The sequence below is a fragment of the Pteropus vampyrus genome, unplaced genomic scaffold (assembly GCF_000151845.1).
Source record: "Pteropus vampyrus isolate Shadow unplaced genomic scaffold, Pvam_2.0 Scaffold22, whole genome shotgun sequence".
NCBI lineage: Eukaryota > Metazoa > Chordata > Mammalia > Chiroptera > Pteropodidae > Pteropus > Pteropus vampyrus.
Genome location: NW_011888803.1, coordinates 11,128,953 through 11,146,142, shown reverse-complemented (window position 1 = coordinate 11,146,142; position 17,190 = coordinate 11,128,953). Strand labels below are relative to the sequence as shown.

The 17,190-nt window shown below is 35.7% G+C and overlaps 1 protein-coding gene across 5 annotated transcripts; it reads left to right on the top strand.

Annotated features, from left to right (window-relative positions):
* Window positions 1–876: 876 nt before the first annotated feature.
* On the top strand, window positions 877–16,832 carry GBP5 (guanylate binding protein 5). 5 transcript variants are annotated; one of them, XM_023528079.1, is made up of 10 exons: window positions 879–1,308; window positions 1,653–1,780; window positions 2,975–3,084; window positions 3,347–3,543; window positions 3,911–4,153; window positions 5,197–5,477; window positions 6,252–6,464; window positions 7,223–7,325; window positions 7,597–7,778; window positions 8,863–10,198. In XM_023528079.1, the coding sequence occupies exons 1-10, from the start codon at window positions 1,119–1,121 to the stop codon at window positions 8,866–8,868; spliced, it is 1,653 nt and encodes a 550-aa protein (XP_023383847.1). In that variant the 5' UTR covers window positions 879–1,118; the 3' UTR covers window positions 8,869–10,198. The 5 variants fall into 5 exon arrangements, with proteins under 5 accessions (XP_023383848.1, XP_023383849.1, XP_023383847.1 ...); XM_011355695.2 differs by having other exon boundaries at window positions 880–1,308; window positions 9,231–10,197; XM_023528080.1 differs by lacking the exons at window positions 7,597–7,778; window positions 8,863–10,198 and adding an exon at window positions 16,783–16,832 and having other exon boundaries at window positions 877–1,308.
* Window positions 16,833–17,190: the final 358 nt, after the last annotated feature.

Below are 17,190 nucleotides of genomic sequence, written 5' to 3'. Positions count from 1 at the left end.
AAAAAACTTGACATTTGAATCTCTAAAATCATTTGGAATCTACTCTTTCTGGATCTAGTTTGGACTGGACATTTTCCAATTCCCATGCCCTAGTGCTATGCCATTTGCAATGGATATCCTATTACCTGCTCCCAAGCAGTTTCTGTTTTTATGCATCTGTCACCTGGATGATCTCCAGGGCACTGGCTCTGCGGAAGGGGAAAGAGTGGGTTTTTATAATTTTTAAAAAGCAGCTTTCACAGACAACTAGTAAGGAAATCCAGACCTTTTCACTTTAAGATTTCAGTGAAAGAAAAAGTCAAGCAGATGGTGGATTTTTAGTTTCTGTAGTAAATAATCACTTCTAAAATGAAAGAAAATTCTTCTTTATGATGAGGCAAGACAGAAAAGCAAACATTTGCTTAAATCTCAGATAGCTTTAAAGTGTTTTATCAGAGACTCTTTCAGGTACATAAATGGGTACCCAGAAGTTAGAAAATAAATGGTTAAATATTATTTAAGAAAGTATTTTCACTCACTGTCTCATTTATAAAATGATCATGCATTAAAGTTTTGATTTAAAAAAGGCAACCAATAGCTATATTAGAAATTATTTTAAAGTAAACAACTATGATTATTCAATAATGTTATATTATGACCTGCCGGGATTTAGTATAATACATTTTGACTGGACATGGTCCTAAATTAGATAAGAGCAAGTTGGTATTAGGTAAAAGCAAGAACTGTAATATAACAAATAGTAGTCATAAAGATTCCATCTGGGAATTCAGAGCGATAAAAACTAAGAAACATAACAAACCAAAAACCAAGAGAGAAGAGTCAGATTTAAACTCTCAGTAAATTAAACTCAAGAAATGATTTTCCATATGCCCATCAAATATTTAAAAAACCAGTGTAGTAGCTTATAGTAGACTTCTGAAGGGCTTAAGACTTATTTTACTATGACCTGCTTTGCTGTCATTCCGCCCTGCCCCCGCAATAACTTCTTCAGAAACTTAGGCCATGCCGAGGAGTAGTGTGTCCATAGATTCAGGAAGCAAAATGACTTTCTTTGCTTAAAGACTGGAAATTCTAATTCATCCCATCTCCTCCCTTACAGACAAGACCACCCCCTGGACATGGAGCCAGAGACCCAGATGCCAGGCCCAGTGTGTCTCATTGAGAACACTAAAGGGCAACTGGTGGTTAATCCGGAAGCTCTGAAGATCCTGTCTGCCATTACGCAGCCTCTTGTCGTGGTGGCTATTGTGGGTCTCTGCCGCACAGGCAAATCCTACCTGATGAACCAATTGGCTGGGAAGAACAAGGGTGAGTGGTAGTAGCAAAACTCTGCTGAGTCCTTTCTGTTCAACCACATTCACAATCATGATGGTTAAGGCATCACTGAAATAACTTCTGTATACGTAATTATAAACTATTAAAATGTTAATAGCATAATATTCTTGTGAGAAAATATCATCTAACCTATGGTACTTGATATTCTTATTTTCTCATTTCTCTTTTGTAATTTAGATCAATACTGGTTATACTTTCTTCCATCTCCTCATCTTGCTTTCCTTAAATTGTAGCTCAATTGCCAAGAAAGTCTCCAGTTTCCAAATCCCCTGCTCTATTACATCCTCTCCACTGCTCCTCTCCCCAACCCCTTGTAGGCTTCTCTGTTGGATCCACAGTGCAGACTCATACCAAGGGAATCTGGATGTGGTGTGTGCCTCATCCCAAGAAGTCAGACCACACCCTCGTTCTGCTTGACACTGAGGGACTCGGAGATGTAGAGAAGGTAAGGAATAAGGATTTCTTTTTGATTAACCTCCCATCTCTGAACATTCTTTACACAGAGGATTTTTTTTTCTTTTCTTTTTTTCTTTTTTTCTTTTTTTTGTACTCCCACTTGACCAAAATACATCTTTTTTCCCCCTTTCTATTTTTAGTAGTCCAAGTTTGGAAACCTGAAGTGAAAATATACATATATTTCTAAGCCCAAATCATGATGGGGAGATTATACTAATGTGGAACTAGGTGGTTAACAGAAATGCAGAAAGATTGTGCAGATAAAATCACTGTTGCAAGTCTGATCCTGCAGAGAATGATGGTTAACACTGGGGTATGAGTCAAAGCAAAGGAACTTTAGTTCAAATCAGGGCTTTGGCACTCGTAGCTCTCTGATTTTGAAAAACAAGAGTAAGTCTCTTCAAATCTTTTATTTCCCCTTTAGTCCTATCATGGATAATCTTATCATTTAAATAATAGATACATGAGTTTTTACAACCTCTATGCTGGTGTTTAGCAACCAGCCCACTAGGGGGAAAAAAGCCTTGATTTGTAGCTCTTGCCAATTTTCTAAATGCTCCCGTCTTAGCTGATTCCAAGCTCCCAAAGCGAAGTCACTAAACTCCGGGTTTGGGATAGATGTACACGATCAGCTCCTGTGGGCTGGTGTGAACTAACTCTAGTACACAGCTGGATCTTTCCCTTGAACATCCCTTGTTTTTCAGATTTTGTTTTGCTTTTGATTTACCACAAATTCAAATAGTCAACCTCAATTTGTGCTTTTAGCCTCCTCATTTCTAACACGGAGGTAATTATAAATTTATCTCAACAGTGTTGTTTTGAGTATTAGATAAGATCAGTAATATAAACTGCCCTGTATACAATAACTATTCAATAAAATAGATATATGTGTTATGTATATAGGCCAACTTCGTTTTACACAATTAAAAATTTTGGTTTTCAGCACTCTGGTTACCCCACTAACTTTGCAAATGCCTAACTAGTTGTAAGAGGGACTGATGAGTTAACAGTATATGGTTCCATATAAAATTATCAACACTAATGACAAAACTATTCAAATTTATATGTTTCTCATAATCAGTTTTGTTTGTCTCATTTAACGTTGTGGGTCAGGGGCTTATTTTTAATGATTGCTTATCTAGGAATGCCATGAGACATGACTTAAATTTGTTTTGACTTCTAGGGTGACAAGAACAACGATACCCAGATCTTTGCACTGGCGATACTATTGAGTAGTACCTTTGTGTACAATACCATCAACAAAATTGACCAGAGGGCTATTGACCTGTTGTAGTATCCTTTTACGGTCCAGGATGGCACCAAAGCCAGAGAGAACGCCTCTGTTCCCTAGCTGTGCTTATGAGTCCTTGTGAAACAAACACAAAAATAAAAACATGATAAACATTTAATGTACAGGAAAAAGAGTGCTCATATTTACAGATGAAATGAGGAATTGGTTACAACTCAAAGAACGTAAAGGTATCAGGAGGCATGAAATTCATTTCGGGTTTATATGCATTTCTATTTCCACCAATTTTCCTTAATTGTATCTCAGTTATGTAACAGAACTGTCAGATCTGCTCAGGACATTATCTTCATCTGATCTTGATGAGGTTGAAGATGCAGCTGACTTTGTGAGCTTCTATCCAGACTTAGTGTGGACTTTGAGAGATTTCTACCTATCCTTACAAGCAGATGGGCAGCTCATCACAGCAGATGACTACCTGGAGAACTCACTGAGGCCGAAGCAAGGTAACAGAGGATCCAGTTTTGGAAAGAAAGAGAAAAGTAACACAAGAAATTATCTCTTGTGCGTAAGTGATTACATTTTTAGTTTCCTATATTTACTCACATGGCTAAACTACCAAATAAATAATTAATACTGTTAATTTAAAGTGAACTGGTAGATTCAATATTAAATTGTATTACTCCCTGTTCTTGGAGCAAATTAGTTTTCTTTTTTCCTTTCTCTAATTGGTTACCTTTTAACTTTTTGTTTAGAGTTGGTGGAGATGTATTGAAATAAATAACGTCAGATGGAAGACAAATTTATTCATGGGAAGTACAATAAAATGAATGCTAATTGTATACTAAATAAATCTTATTTTTCCTCCCCCAGACACTGATCAAAATCTTCAAAACTTCAACTTGCCTCGTCTTTGCATTCAGAAATTCTTTCCAATAAAGAAATGCTTTGTCTTTGACTTACCCACTCACCAGAAGAAGCTTACCCAGCTTGAGACACTGAATAATGATGAACTGTATCCTGATTTTGTGCGACAAGTAACAGATTTCTGTTACTACATCTTTCACTATTCTAAGACTAAAACTCTTTCAGGAGGCATCGAGGTCAATGGACCTTGTGAGTATGTTTTTTTAAGGATTTTCCTGCAATTCAACATAAAGAATGGGGGCACTGTTTTAAGTTTTTCGTCCACTGTCAATGTTGAAACTGCATAGAAAATTACATGAATCACATTTTTTAACTTCTAATGGGTACCAAAAACATTTCTAGTGATTTTTCAGTAATGCTTCTAACATAGGATAAAATAGAAATATAATCTGAAGAAAAAGTCAAGTTAAACTTAGAGTGGTCCACTGTCAGACTAGACTAACCCACATGAGTCGGCAACATTTGTCCCACCAATATAGTGGATATTTATTATGTGTCACAGCCTTTGATAGGCACAAGATGAGGAAGACATATACATTCTCCATAAAAATAGAACTTACTCGATACAAACATTAAGTGGAGCCCCAAGTTGTCTAGAACCCTAAAGGAAATCTAAGCAGATATCTTGGTCCAGTTTTTCCCAAAGACTATGTCTCAGAACTCTATAAATTATTGTCGTACTCTAGAGGGAAGCTGAGAACAAACAAAAGTATGCAAAAGACAAAGAAGACAAATAGAAAAGTTCCAACAAAGAGTTAAGCAACCTGGTCTAAGTTTCTCACTTTATGTTTTTTCAACTAACACTCATATCAGGTTTGCATACTGAAATGGAAGAGAAAGGGGAATTCTAAAGGGAATTGAAACATGAGGAGGAGAGAAAGAAGGGAAAGAGTAAAGAGGCAAAAGGCCTATAGCATTCTAATCAAATGAATATACATAACTTTATATAACCATTTCCTCATTTCTTAATAGAAAAAAAATGAAATGTGGATGATCACATAGATCTTGAGTTTTCCCTCATGAACACTTCCCCCTCGCCCCAAAAGAAAGAAAGATCTGGCTTCTTGGTCATGCAATTTCCCGAAGAAACTTATTTAGATTACTTGAACACTATGCAGAATCCTGAAAAAGCTCAGGCAATGCATTGTTAAATTAACATTCTCAGAATTACCCAGTTTAGGGCATGTCTTCTTTCTCTGCAAATAATATAAGCATCTTTTTCCCCTGTGAAGATCTAGAGAGCCTGGTGCTGACTTATGTCAATGTCATCAGCAGTGGAGATCTGCCCTGCATGGAGAATTCAGTCTTGGCTTTGGCCCAGACCAAGAACTTAACAGCAGTCAAAAAAGCCATTGCCCACTATGACCAGCAGATGGGCCAGAAGGTGCAGCTGCCTGTAGAAACCCTCCTGGAGCTTCTGGATCTGCACAGTGCCAGTGAGATAGAGGCCTTTGAAGTGTTCACAAAGAATTCTTTTAAGGATGTGGACCAAAGGTTCCAGAAGGAATTGAAGGTAATTAATTGTTTGTTTTTACTCTAGTTCATGAGGCTAATGGGCATTAAAAGGCAAAGAAAGGCAAAATGGGGACTTAAGAGGAGCAATTCTTACTAGACTGGACAATAATGACTATCACTTATGTGACTAAGATATCACCGTTATTCTGAAAACAAACAATCAACCAAACAAGTAAAAAACATGTAACTACTCTGGGTCCTATAGATTCTGAAACTTTCACACATGCACAACCATGCTACACCCATGGACTAATTTTTTAAATTAAATTTTATTCCTTAAAAAGTTTATTCATAAAGTATTTATTAACTTTTCTTTTATATTAATCAAGTATACAGAATAGCCAAATAGATCTACTAAAAGATTATGTCTCTGGGTTTAATAGCATACACTCATATCATTCTAGCCAATTATGCTATTTCATCTCCTTATTGGGAACCCCAGATCCAGAATAATACTGAAACCAGGAATGGTTATAAAAGAGAAGGTTGCATTTTAAATTAGGGCATGAGACCAGAGGTCAGTAGTCTGAAGATCACATCTAAAACAGAAATAGCAAGAGAAAAAGATTTTGATAGATTTCAAATATAAAACTAAAGTTACTTTTCTACAGTGTATCATCCTTGGAACTTTTCTAGGTTTGGTAGGGAGGATATAGTCTTGTTTGTAGTCTTCTAATTTCTAGAAAAAATACAGAGATTCTTTTTGAGAATAATTTTTAGAAATACTAGAGTGTTGCTAACACCTTTTCTATCGCTCTTGGTTCCTTTGAAGACCCTACTAAAAGCAAAACAGGATGATCTTTGTAAACAGAATTTGGAGATATCATCAGATTATTGCTCCGCTTTACTTCAGAATATTTTTGGTCCTCTAGAAGAAGATGTCAAGAGGGGAATTTATTCAAAGCCAGGAGGGCACCGTCTCTTCATTCAAAAAACAGAAGAGCTGAAGGCAAAGTACTATCAGGAGCCCAGGAAAGGAATACAGGTATCCCTAGTTTTATGTATTTATTGCAAGAAATTGTTGGGAGGCCTTCTTTCAAAATCTAGTAAAGATAGGAAGAAAGTATTTATACTCTAATGATAACTGTGAAAGTAAATTGAACTATCACCATAATCACCAAACTTTTATTGCAACCATCAATATTCATTGCAACAAAGGGACTTTTTTTGGTTACATAGGACAGCATTCCAATAATAGAAACTAACACTAAGGACAAACAATAATTCATTGTCTTACATGAAACATTTAAATTTAGTTGCAACTACAGCTAAGTTCAGTTTAAACAATGTCATCAATTTCCTCCACCCTTCTTTCTTTCCAGCCTCCACTTAATTTTCTGTTCCGTTTTCCTCACTATTGCCTTCATTCTCAGGCAAGCTCACCCCACATAGCAACAAAGATGACACCGACACCCCCAAGCTTAACTAGATCATTTGTCCTCAATCTCAAGGGAGAGAACACGTTTTCCCCAGCATCAGCATCATTCTTTAAAACACCCAAGTTGAGTATTTTCTCACCTATACCAAAATCCTTTGTATCTAGTGGCCTTGGGTGCTCTGATTGGCCATCCCAGAGACTGTGCCCACCCCTGTTACAGAAGAGGCTTGATTGACCATTCCATTAAGTGCTGGCTGAGCACTTCCAGGGAGAAAAAGATGCTGGGAAGAAAAAGAAGTAAAGAGGTTTACAACATTCCTAATCACCATTTCCCACTTATAATTGTATGTTTTTGGGGTTCCTAGGCTGAAGAAACTCTGCAGAAATATTTACAGTCCAAGGAGTCTGTGAGTAATACCATTCTACAGACAGACCTGGCTCTCACAGCGAGGGAAAAGGAGATGGAAGGTGAGAAGAAAATAGAATAGGTACAAGATAGAAATTTCTACACATTTTAAATTGATTTGGCTTGGTTCACCTGGGATCATTAGACTGGAGCAAGAATGGCAAGGATGATTCCTAGCTCCTCAGGCTTTAACTGAGTAGGGCATGTACAGTCAGCGGAAAGGGGAAAATGGCCACAGGGAATTTTCTCGATGAAGTAGCAAAAACAAATAAGAGGAAGAGGCAGAAGGAAGGGGCACTTTAATTCTAGAGAGGTTTGTCATTTTCTTCTCAGAAGCACGTATAAAAGCAGAGGCTGCAAAGGCTGAAGCACAAAGGTTGAAGGAGATTCAAAGGCAGAACGAGCAAATGATGCAGCAGAGGGAGAGACTCCATCAAGAACAAGTGAGACAAATGGAGATTAACAGAGCCAACTTTTTGGCACAGCAACAAAGGGACTTGGAACGTCGACTCCAGGTATTCATCTATTATTTCATCTCAGGATTTTAATCACACCTCCCCTCTCTGTATTGATAAGAGCATGAAGCAATAACAAATAGGGAGAGGCAGCATATTCTGTCTCAGGGCTAGGACTCTGGAGTCAGAGAGCCTGGGTAAGAATCACAGCTCTACATATTACTAAATATAAGGTTTAGGCAAGTTAACTCATCCCTTTGTGTCTTAGTTTCCACTTGTGGAAAATGGAGATGGTAATAATACTATTTTGGGGTTATTTTAATAATTAAATGAGGCAATATTTGTGTTTAGAATGTGTTTAGAATATTCGTGTTTAGGTGCTTAGCGCAGAATTAGCACTATAATTTGTTAAAGAAAATCCAAGGACATTTCTAACCCACAGTAATTAGTCTTTTTTATTATTTTGTTAGTTGCTATAAACAGTCTTTATCTTTAGTCATAGATTACCTTGTTACATTAATTTCATATTACTGTGACTATTCCTTATCCTTGCCTTAATTGTCACTGGTTCAGAAAGCCTTTAACTTGCAGAGTTCATCTCACCCAGTCCTTTATTATCACTCAATAAGCAGTAGTTTCTATTTGCCAAGCACTATATAAAGTACTTTACATCATTCTCTCATCTGATCTGTTCGCTGTGTGGTAGAACCATTATGTTTCCCTTTTTCCGATTTTAAAAGTTAGGTTCCAAAGAGATAACTATATGCCAATATCACACAACCTAATAAGTTAACAAAATAGCCTTTGCAGTGAGTGGGCTTTGCAATGCTTTTATTTCTGCTAACCTAGTATTAAGTTCTTATGTGAGCACCCTTATGAGACAAAGTGCACCCTCCCCTTCCCCCAGGGTGACCAGCCTACCTGTAAGTCCTAATTTTGCAGGCAATGTTCCAAGACATTTTTGGGATTACAGCCCTACACTGAAGGGAAATAGGGTCAGCCTGGGGTTTTTGATCTTGCTCTTTCTACTTCTGCCTCGTAACTGTGGAGACCTAAAACAAATTCCCTGATCTAAGGCTCAGACTCCTTGCCTGATTTTGGATGTCACCTAGACATCAGTTGTCTTATTGACCTCTCCTCGTAGAACTAGATCTGACATTATTCTGCGTATAAATGAAAAATTGAAGTCAAGATGTGACTCAGATCACTCGAAGAGGAAAGAGGAAGAAAACTCAGAATGTAATTCTTAAGATGCAAATATTTCAGGGACTGAGAAATGGTGATGTTTCTATGCCTATAGAAAGAGATATAGGAAAAGAATCACTCAAGTAGGAAACCAAGAATGAGAAGTAAAATGGATGTGAATAGAAAAGACAATTCAGGAACTGTCTTTGGTTACTGATGGCTTAAAATAAGTAAGGAAAGTCAGTGATTTCAGCTTATCCCCGCCCCTCTCAATGATCTGGACATCACTTTGTGCTAAGCTCTATAGTTCTATTTATCACTCTTTAGGAAGAAGCTGCACAGCAGAAGAGGATACGGGCTGAAATAAGAAGGCTTCAGAATGAGCTTCAGCAGCTCCAGTGGGTAGACCCACCAGATAATATATGCATCTTACTCTAAAGCTAAACACCAGAATTTCTTTTTTGTGTTCACTTTCACCGAAGACAGAATGAAACAAGAAACTAGAGAACTCAGGACAATTACCATTTGAATAAACTGCATAATAATTATATCAAACTTTTGTTATAAAATTATGATGCTTATAATTGGTAAAATGTACATTTTAATAGTTTAAATGATGATTACTTCCTTGAAAAGATTGTGGGTTGTGTAATAAGGGACATTTGATCACTGCTTTTATTTGGTACAGATATTGGGCTGGCTCTCTCAGGGGAAACTTTCTCTTGTACCCCTCTAGTTTTCCATATTTGTCTCAGAAGGGGATTAGAAGTGACATAGGGGGTGTGATTCACAATGGGCTAAGTCAAGTGAGACCAAAGTCTTGAACTCAGGTGGGCATCACTCCTGACAAGTGGTCATGTGCTGGATGCCATCAGAGGGGTTCACCAATGGGAAAGACGACTAACCTAGCTTCTTAGAGGAGACAATGTACGGTTCCCACCTGGGTGGAGGCTGTGACTCCTGGTCATGGTCAGCAGACAGTTTGCTTAGAGAGATCCCAAACTGGAAATGAATAATAATGTATGAAAGAGAGGTGTTCCAGAAGATGAAAGGAACTACCACCATGGAAAGTGTGTCTTAGGCCGAAGGGATAAAAAAACATTTTCTTTTTTGCTACCCTTACCAAGGGCATAACTTAAATAAGACATTTTAATATCATTAAGCAATTTATATGGAATTTAATAACTGTGTGTTTTATCTTTATAATTCTTTAGAGTCTATAAATAAATAGTAAAAGAAATACTAGATAATGTGTCAGAAAATCTAATGTGGCTCATTTAATTTTATGCTTACTTATAGTGCTAAAAAGTTAAACAATTTTAATGCTTTGCAATTATTTATGAAAGCCTATTAATTTTTCTTTAAAACTATGAATTGTGTGAATATATGTTTGTAAATATTTTTAACCATAAATAACCATTAAAAATTTTAAAATAACTCTTTATTTTCTCCAATAGTTAAAAGTCTTTAGGGAAGCCTTCTGAATTTCCCTAAGGAGATTATGAATTATTTTAAGCCTGAAAATAAAATAAATTTTATTACATATTTTTATTTGTGTTTCATTTCTTTTTTTATCTCCAGTAGAATAAGTTTCGAAAATTATAGAAACATTACACAAAGCTCTATTTTGTTCCCTTAAATTGTTTATTTATATAAGGAATTTCTCAGTTTGGTTATACTATAGTAGTTTAAACTTTTCAAGTTGCTCAAAATGTGATTTACTTATTTACAGAAGAAAAGCAAATACATTTTAACTTATGTCCTTTTTTCTGTTCTTCATAGACTTTAATTATGCCAAACTTCCCATATCAGTTAGGGCCTGGTGCTACTCAGTTCTATTTCTAGATTTGGACTGAACTTCAGAAGGTACCAAATACCACAGCACATATGGCTGAGTATTTGCCTAACAATAGTCTATAATTGCCTTTGCAAGCCATATAATAAAAGATAAAATAAAATGCATTTTAACATCCAAGGAAATGTCATAGTTGAAAACAATAACACTATCTTCAAATTAAATATTAATTACTACCTCTTTTACAGAGATTTAAAAAAAAAAAACCCTTGAAACTAAGCAAAATTAAGTCACTTTATCTAAGTTTCCAAGCTTGGACTTTATTACAAAGCATTTGATTTCTAGTCCAATACTTCTATTTTCAGGGAAAAAAAAGGTGGGGAGTGGGGCTTTCTCCTTCCTGTTAGAATGGACAGAGGTGCATCTTTCAACCAATGCTCACATTCTTCCCTACCAGCATTCCTGGCTCACACTCATCCCCAAATATTTTGATCTCATATGAATCTCATATGAGGTGGTCATTGGGTACAAAATGACAAAAAAAAAAAGCAAAAAAAACTTCAAGGTGAACATTGACAGTTTCTTGAAGCTACCAGGAGCTAGACTACAGTTCTTGACCTTTACAGTGTTCCTTTGTGAGGTCAACTAATTAAGTTTTAAATGCAATGAAAAGGCAAAGAAATAGATCCTCCTCTAGAGCTTCCACAAGGATGGCAGCCCTGCTAACACCTTGATTTTAATCCTGTGAGATTTCTGACTTTCAGAACTGTAAAATAACTTTAAGTTGTTTTAAGCTACTGTTTGTCCTAATTTGTTATAGCGGCAATAGATAGCTAATATAACTTCTATATTAATTAACATTATCAAGTTATTAATACTAGCTAATAGTTATTCAGGGTCTATTATGTGCCAGTTATGAGGACTTTAATAATAAATTCACTGCTTATAAAAATTATGAATTATTAACAATATTATTAATATAATTTATTACTATTATTACTAAAGTTATTGTTGTTCTCGTCATTGTGAAGTTAAGAAAATTAAGACTTGGAATTAAATAAATTGTTTAAGGACAATGCCATAGAAGATATTTTGACACTAGACCCCCCCACATTCATAATCATCTTGTGATATTCTCTTTCTAGTTGTACTTAGGAAAACGGACATAGTGAAAAATATGCCAAAATTTAAGGTTGAAGGCTACAGCAATTAAAATAGAGAGCATAGTTTAAAAACAGTCTAAAAGAATTCACACAAAAAAGTAGACAAAGAAAAATTCCAGAAAATAAGTGAAGAAAGTACGGTATTGATTCTTGAATAAATTGATCATCAATGGAATAGAAAGTCCAAAGAAATAGATTGCAGAGAATTATATAGGTTAAAAATAAACTTCTTCTAGGTTGAGACAAATGAATGATCATTTGGAAAAAGTCAAGATGAACCCAGATTTCATGTAATACAGTAGAAAAAACTCAAATTGATTAAAAAAATCAAAATGTAAAAACTATTAAAATTCATTTGAGGGCACCAAGTGTATGTTCTTCATAAACTGATAAAGAGGAGGGCCTTTCTAAACGTGACTCAAACCAGATGACATAAATCAATAAAAATAATGTTAAATGTGACTACATAAAAAAAAAAAATTTAAACTCTTTATTTTCGGCCAAAAAAATACTAAGACCAAAATTCTTTGAAAACGCCAAACTGAGAAAAATACTTGTAGCTAATGTCACAAATAGGAATCTCTCCAATATATAAGGAGACCTTAAGGGGATGATGACAAAGAATATAAACAAGCAAGTCACAGAAAAGAAATAAAATAATGTTTAAACATATGAAAAGTTACTCTGCTTTAATCATAAGAAAAATGCAATTGAAAGTACACTGAGAAATCATTTCTAGTCTTTCAGCTTTGGCAAAAGTTCACAAGTTTGAGAGTACATTCTACTGGCAAAGTTAGGGAATGAACACAGTTTTGTGTTGTTAAGGGAAATCTAAAGTGTTTCAACATCGAAAGTGGAGAATCTGATTATTTCTACCCACATTACGGATTCTTCTGCATGTCTATTCTACCAATAATTCCACACTTAAATGAAGTGAAATATATACAAAGTCATTCACTGGAGTCAATATTCAGAATTGAAATGAGAAACAACCAACAGATCTGTCTATAAGTAACTGGATAAACCATCGAATAATAAACATTTGAATAAAGAATAAGGAAGCTCTTCTGTATAATGTGGAAAGAGCTCCAGGATTTATTGCTACATTAAAAAAAGCAAGTTGCAGTGTATACAGTGAGTGGTTTTCTACCTTTATGTTAGAAATATTTTATATTTGTGCCTAAAAATGTCTGTATATAAACACTTTTTTATTGTTTGCATTAGTATTAAAAAAAAACACTAGAAAGGTAAACAAATCTAATTAAGATGATGACCTATAGAGTGAGCATGGACAGCAGTTAGACCAAGAGTCCCCAATCCCTGTTAGGAACCGGGATGCACGGCCAGAGGTGAACAGCGGGCTAGTGAACAAAGCTTCATCTGTATTTGCAGCTGCTCCCCAGCACTAGCATCTGTTGTGACCAGAATAACCAGACCCAACTTGAGTGCTCTTAACCAGGAGACGGTTTATTAGCCGGCCGCTGTCCTTGCAAAGGAGCAGGCCCGAATTGCCAAGATACAAGGTTTTTAAGCCCCAAATCCCATTCCTCATTCTGTCTTAAACACAAAGGTCCATCTTTCTTCTATTCACTACCTGTCAATCCACTGGTCAGGTGTGCAAGCGGGGAGTACAGAAGCAGAAAGCTTGTTGTTAGAATGTTATGTTCCTATGGGTGATTGCCTATGTTCCCATGGGCTATAGCCAGTGTTCCCATGGGTGATGGCCAAACAGTAATTTTCAGCTTATATACAATTGATTATTTTTCATGCCACGCAAGCAAGCAGGGTTACACAGGCTAAAATTGGCAGTTAGCGTATGAGCTCATTGTTACAAGTTTCATGATTAACAGAATGTGGTTAGGGGTTCCAGAAATTAGGCCTAAGGTATAGACTTCCTTTTTCCAGTTTCAGGTTTTAATTATTCTTTAACCCTTTCACATTTCAGCAGGCCATTACACATCATGGCCTCAGATCCCTCTCAGATCATTAGGCATTAGATTCTCATAGGAGCTTCTGATTTTGATGTTATCTTCTTACCATTTTGATTTGCAAATGTGGATATATTACCCTGGTGGCTCTGCAGATGCTTTAGTCATATCTCCTGCTGCAGGGACCATAACTTGCTAATGGCTCTGGCTGCTGTGCTCTGAATTTTACGTGACTTTTCCAAAGATGTCAGGACCTTGAATCTTGTCGAGAACACTTGGGGGAACTTGAACCAGGGATTTCAGAGCCTTGTATATTTCCCAATGAGGTTTTTCCCTTAGATTATGCTATATTTGTTAATTCCATTTTATCAACACAAATGCTGGTTTTGAGGGCCTTAGAACTATAATAATGACAAATAGGCTAAATACAAACTAATTGCTTTTGACAGCAGTCTTTGACGGACATGATGCCAAAGTCAAAATCTAAAAATTCCTTAACCTAAAATGAACTAGTCCTGAAAAGTTTTGGAAATGTATAATGGCACTTTCAACTTTACAACAATCTACTCACATGCAATTTTCACCATCTGGAAACAGATGTCACAGACAACAGAAGAAATCGAATGATCTCACTATTGTTTATATTTCACAGATTGGATCTTGGGACCAAGAGTGAAGATACTCTTTCCAATTAGCCTCACTTTCATGACAGTAAATCTGTTCTGAAGGAATGGGTCAGAGCAAGCTAAGGAAATAGCAAGAATCTGGGCAATACCTGCAGGTAGGGCCTGTGGTCATCATCAGTGATGTGGCTTTAAATGGATATACTCAACAACTGGTAGAAGAGAAGAAAAGGCACAGTCAGCTGAATCTATGCTTACAAGGAACAGAACAAACATCAGCACTGCTTAGGGAATGACATAAGAGATCCTTTTGTCTTTTTCATATTTATAAATATGTGATACCGTATTTAGCCGGAGGTTATATTTGTTTTTTAAGTATCCACCCTACAAATTGGAAGTCCTCCTAAATTTTCATTTTAGTGGTCTGCATTCCCCACGGGGTTGCTGTTGATACCGCGCAGGATGAGGAGGACAGGAGTCCCTTATTATTTTTTTCACATGGCTTCCACTGACACCCAGTGTTTGCTGGCTCCTTACCCTTGAAAGTCCTACCTCTTCTCCACTAGGCCTCCTCTGACATCACCCCAGTGAGAAGAGAGAAGGGTGCCTTATGATCATGCAATGGGAATAAGAGTCTAGCTTCCTAGTAAATCTTCTCTGATGCCATCCAGGCAGTGGGTAGGAGAGCCTCTTTACAACATGGAGAGGACAGAAGTCTAGGCCATTCCTTGCTATGTGGGAAGCTGGGGGTTGGCGTGCTGATTTTACTGTGCTGTTTGGATGGAATGAAGTGGTTTTGTTGTCCAGAACTTTCTTCGTTTTGCTAGGTTGCCTCTTTCCTGGTCTTTTGGCTAGAGAAGATGCGCTTTTATTGGGCTTTTTATTTCAGAACCTATTGATATTTCTCGATTGTCAGCTTTTCCAGCATTAAAACTGGGACATGTCCGTTCTGCCTTCTTCTCTTCATCTTTAAGTCTTCCAATGTTTGTTATACATACAATATTCAGGGCTTTTAGTGGTACTTGGTGGGAGGAATAGGGGAAAGTGCTTCTACTTCATCTTTCCAGAAGCAGAAATCCTCTCTTCAACATTGAATATTTCCAATTTAAGGAAAAATAGAAACGAAGAAAAAAGGGAAAGGGACAGGGAAAAAGAAAACCTCTCTTGACCTCGTATGTCGATCAGTTGGAATACAAACTTTTGCTTCTTTTCAAAGTAATATTTTGATAATTACATCCTCTTCTCCTTGTTTGTCAAAATTATGAAATATAATACATACAGAAGAGTGCATAAGATGTAAAATACAAAAAGAAAAATATAAACATAAAATTGTCATTATAAAATAAATACCTAAATAACCACAAGGTACAAAAATTGAGCATTCCTAACTCTGAGTATCCCTAATGGTCCATATTACAACCTCTGACAATATTGCTAGAGCCAATCAATATCATAATTTTCACAATTCTTTTCTAGGATTTTATCATATACATACGAGGACCTAAATAATATAATTTAGTTTGACCCGCTTTCAAACTTTACACAAAGATAAAGACATTATATATATTCTTTGATATCTTGCTTCATTTGTTCAATAAGATATTTATAAAATTCATTTTATTTCTTGTGTGTAGGTGTAAGCTGTATATATAATATGATGATAAAAACAATTTATTTCTTTTATTATTGATATATATCTTTGGATTTTCAGTTTATCTTATATGAAATGTTATTAAGGCTATTTCTGTACATAAATACCTATACACATATGCATACAATTCCCTTGAGTAATAAACCCAGAAGTGGAATTTATAGGTCATAGAGGATGTATCTTCAGTCTTTCTAGATCCGGTTTAACATAATTTCAAAGTCTCTGCAGCAATTTGCCTACTAAACAAGAATATGAGTGTTCTGCACATCAGAACTTTTAACTTTCGTTAATATAGTGGCTGTGTAATGGTATCTCATTGAGACATTAATTTGCCTTGTTCTCATATGAATCAGGTGGAACACCTTTTCATGTGCTTCTTTGTTAGGTTTATTATCTCCTTTTTTTGTTCAGGGCCTGTTGATGTCTTTTTATTTATTGTCTGTGTCTTGAACTCTAAGATATATATACATATATATATTTTTTTTTTCTTAATAGGCTTTTTTATTGGGTAGATGGTTTATAAATGTCATTTCCCATTCTGTGATTTGCTTTGTTAACTCTTTTTATGGTGTTTTTATGAAAAGAAGTTTTTAATTTTAATGCAGTTAAACACTTTTATGAAGAGCAGTGTGTGTGTGTGTGTGTGTGTGTGTGTGCGTGTTCTGTAAGAATTCTTTCTTTCATATAAAAATATTTATCATTTTACCTTTCATGTTTAGGTCATTAATCCACCGAGAACTGATTTTCCTATATGGTGTGAAGTACAAGCACAAAGTATTTTTCTGGAGAAGGAGAACTCATTTCCCCATCAGTTTAATAGAAGATAGTCTTTTCCCAACTCTTATGAATGGAGAACTCTGTCATAAGTTAAATGTCAATAAATAGTAAGTATATCTGTTTTGGGGTTCTCTCCATTGTTCTTTTGGCTTATTTGTTTATCCAGGTGCAAATATTACAACATACTACTTACTAATATATTAATAAGTTTTTGTTGCTGCTACAACCAATCCTTCTAGAATATTTTTTTAAAGGTTCTTGACCTTACTTGAATATTTTGCATTTCTATATAAAATTTAGAATCAGCTTATACTCCCAACAGTGGTTTAAATTTTTATTGGGACTACATT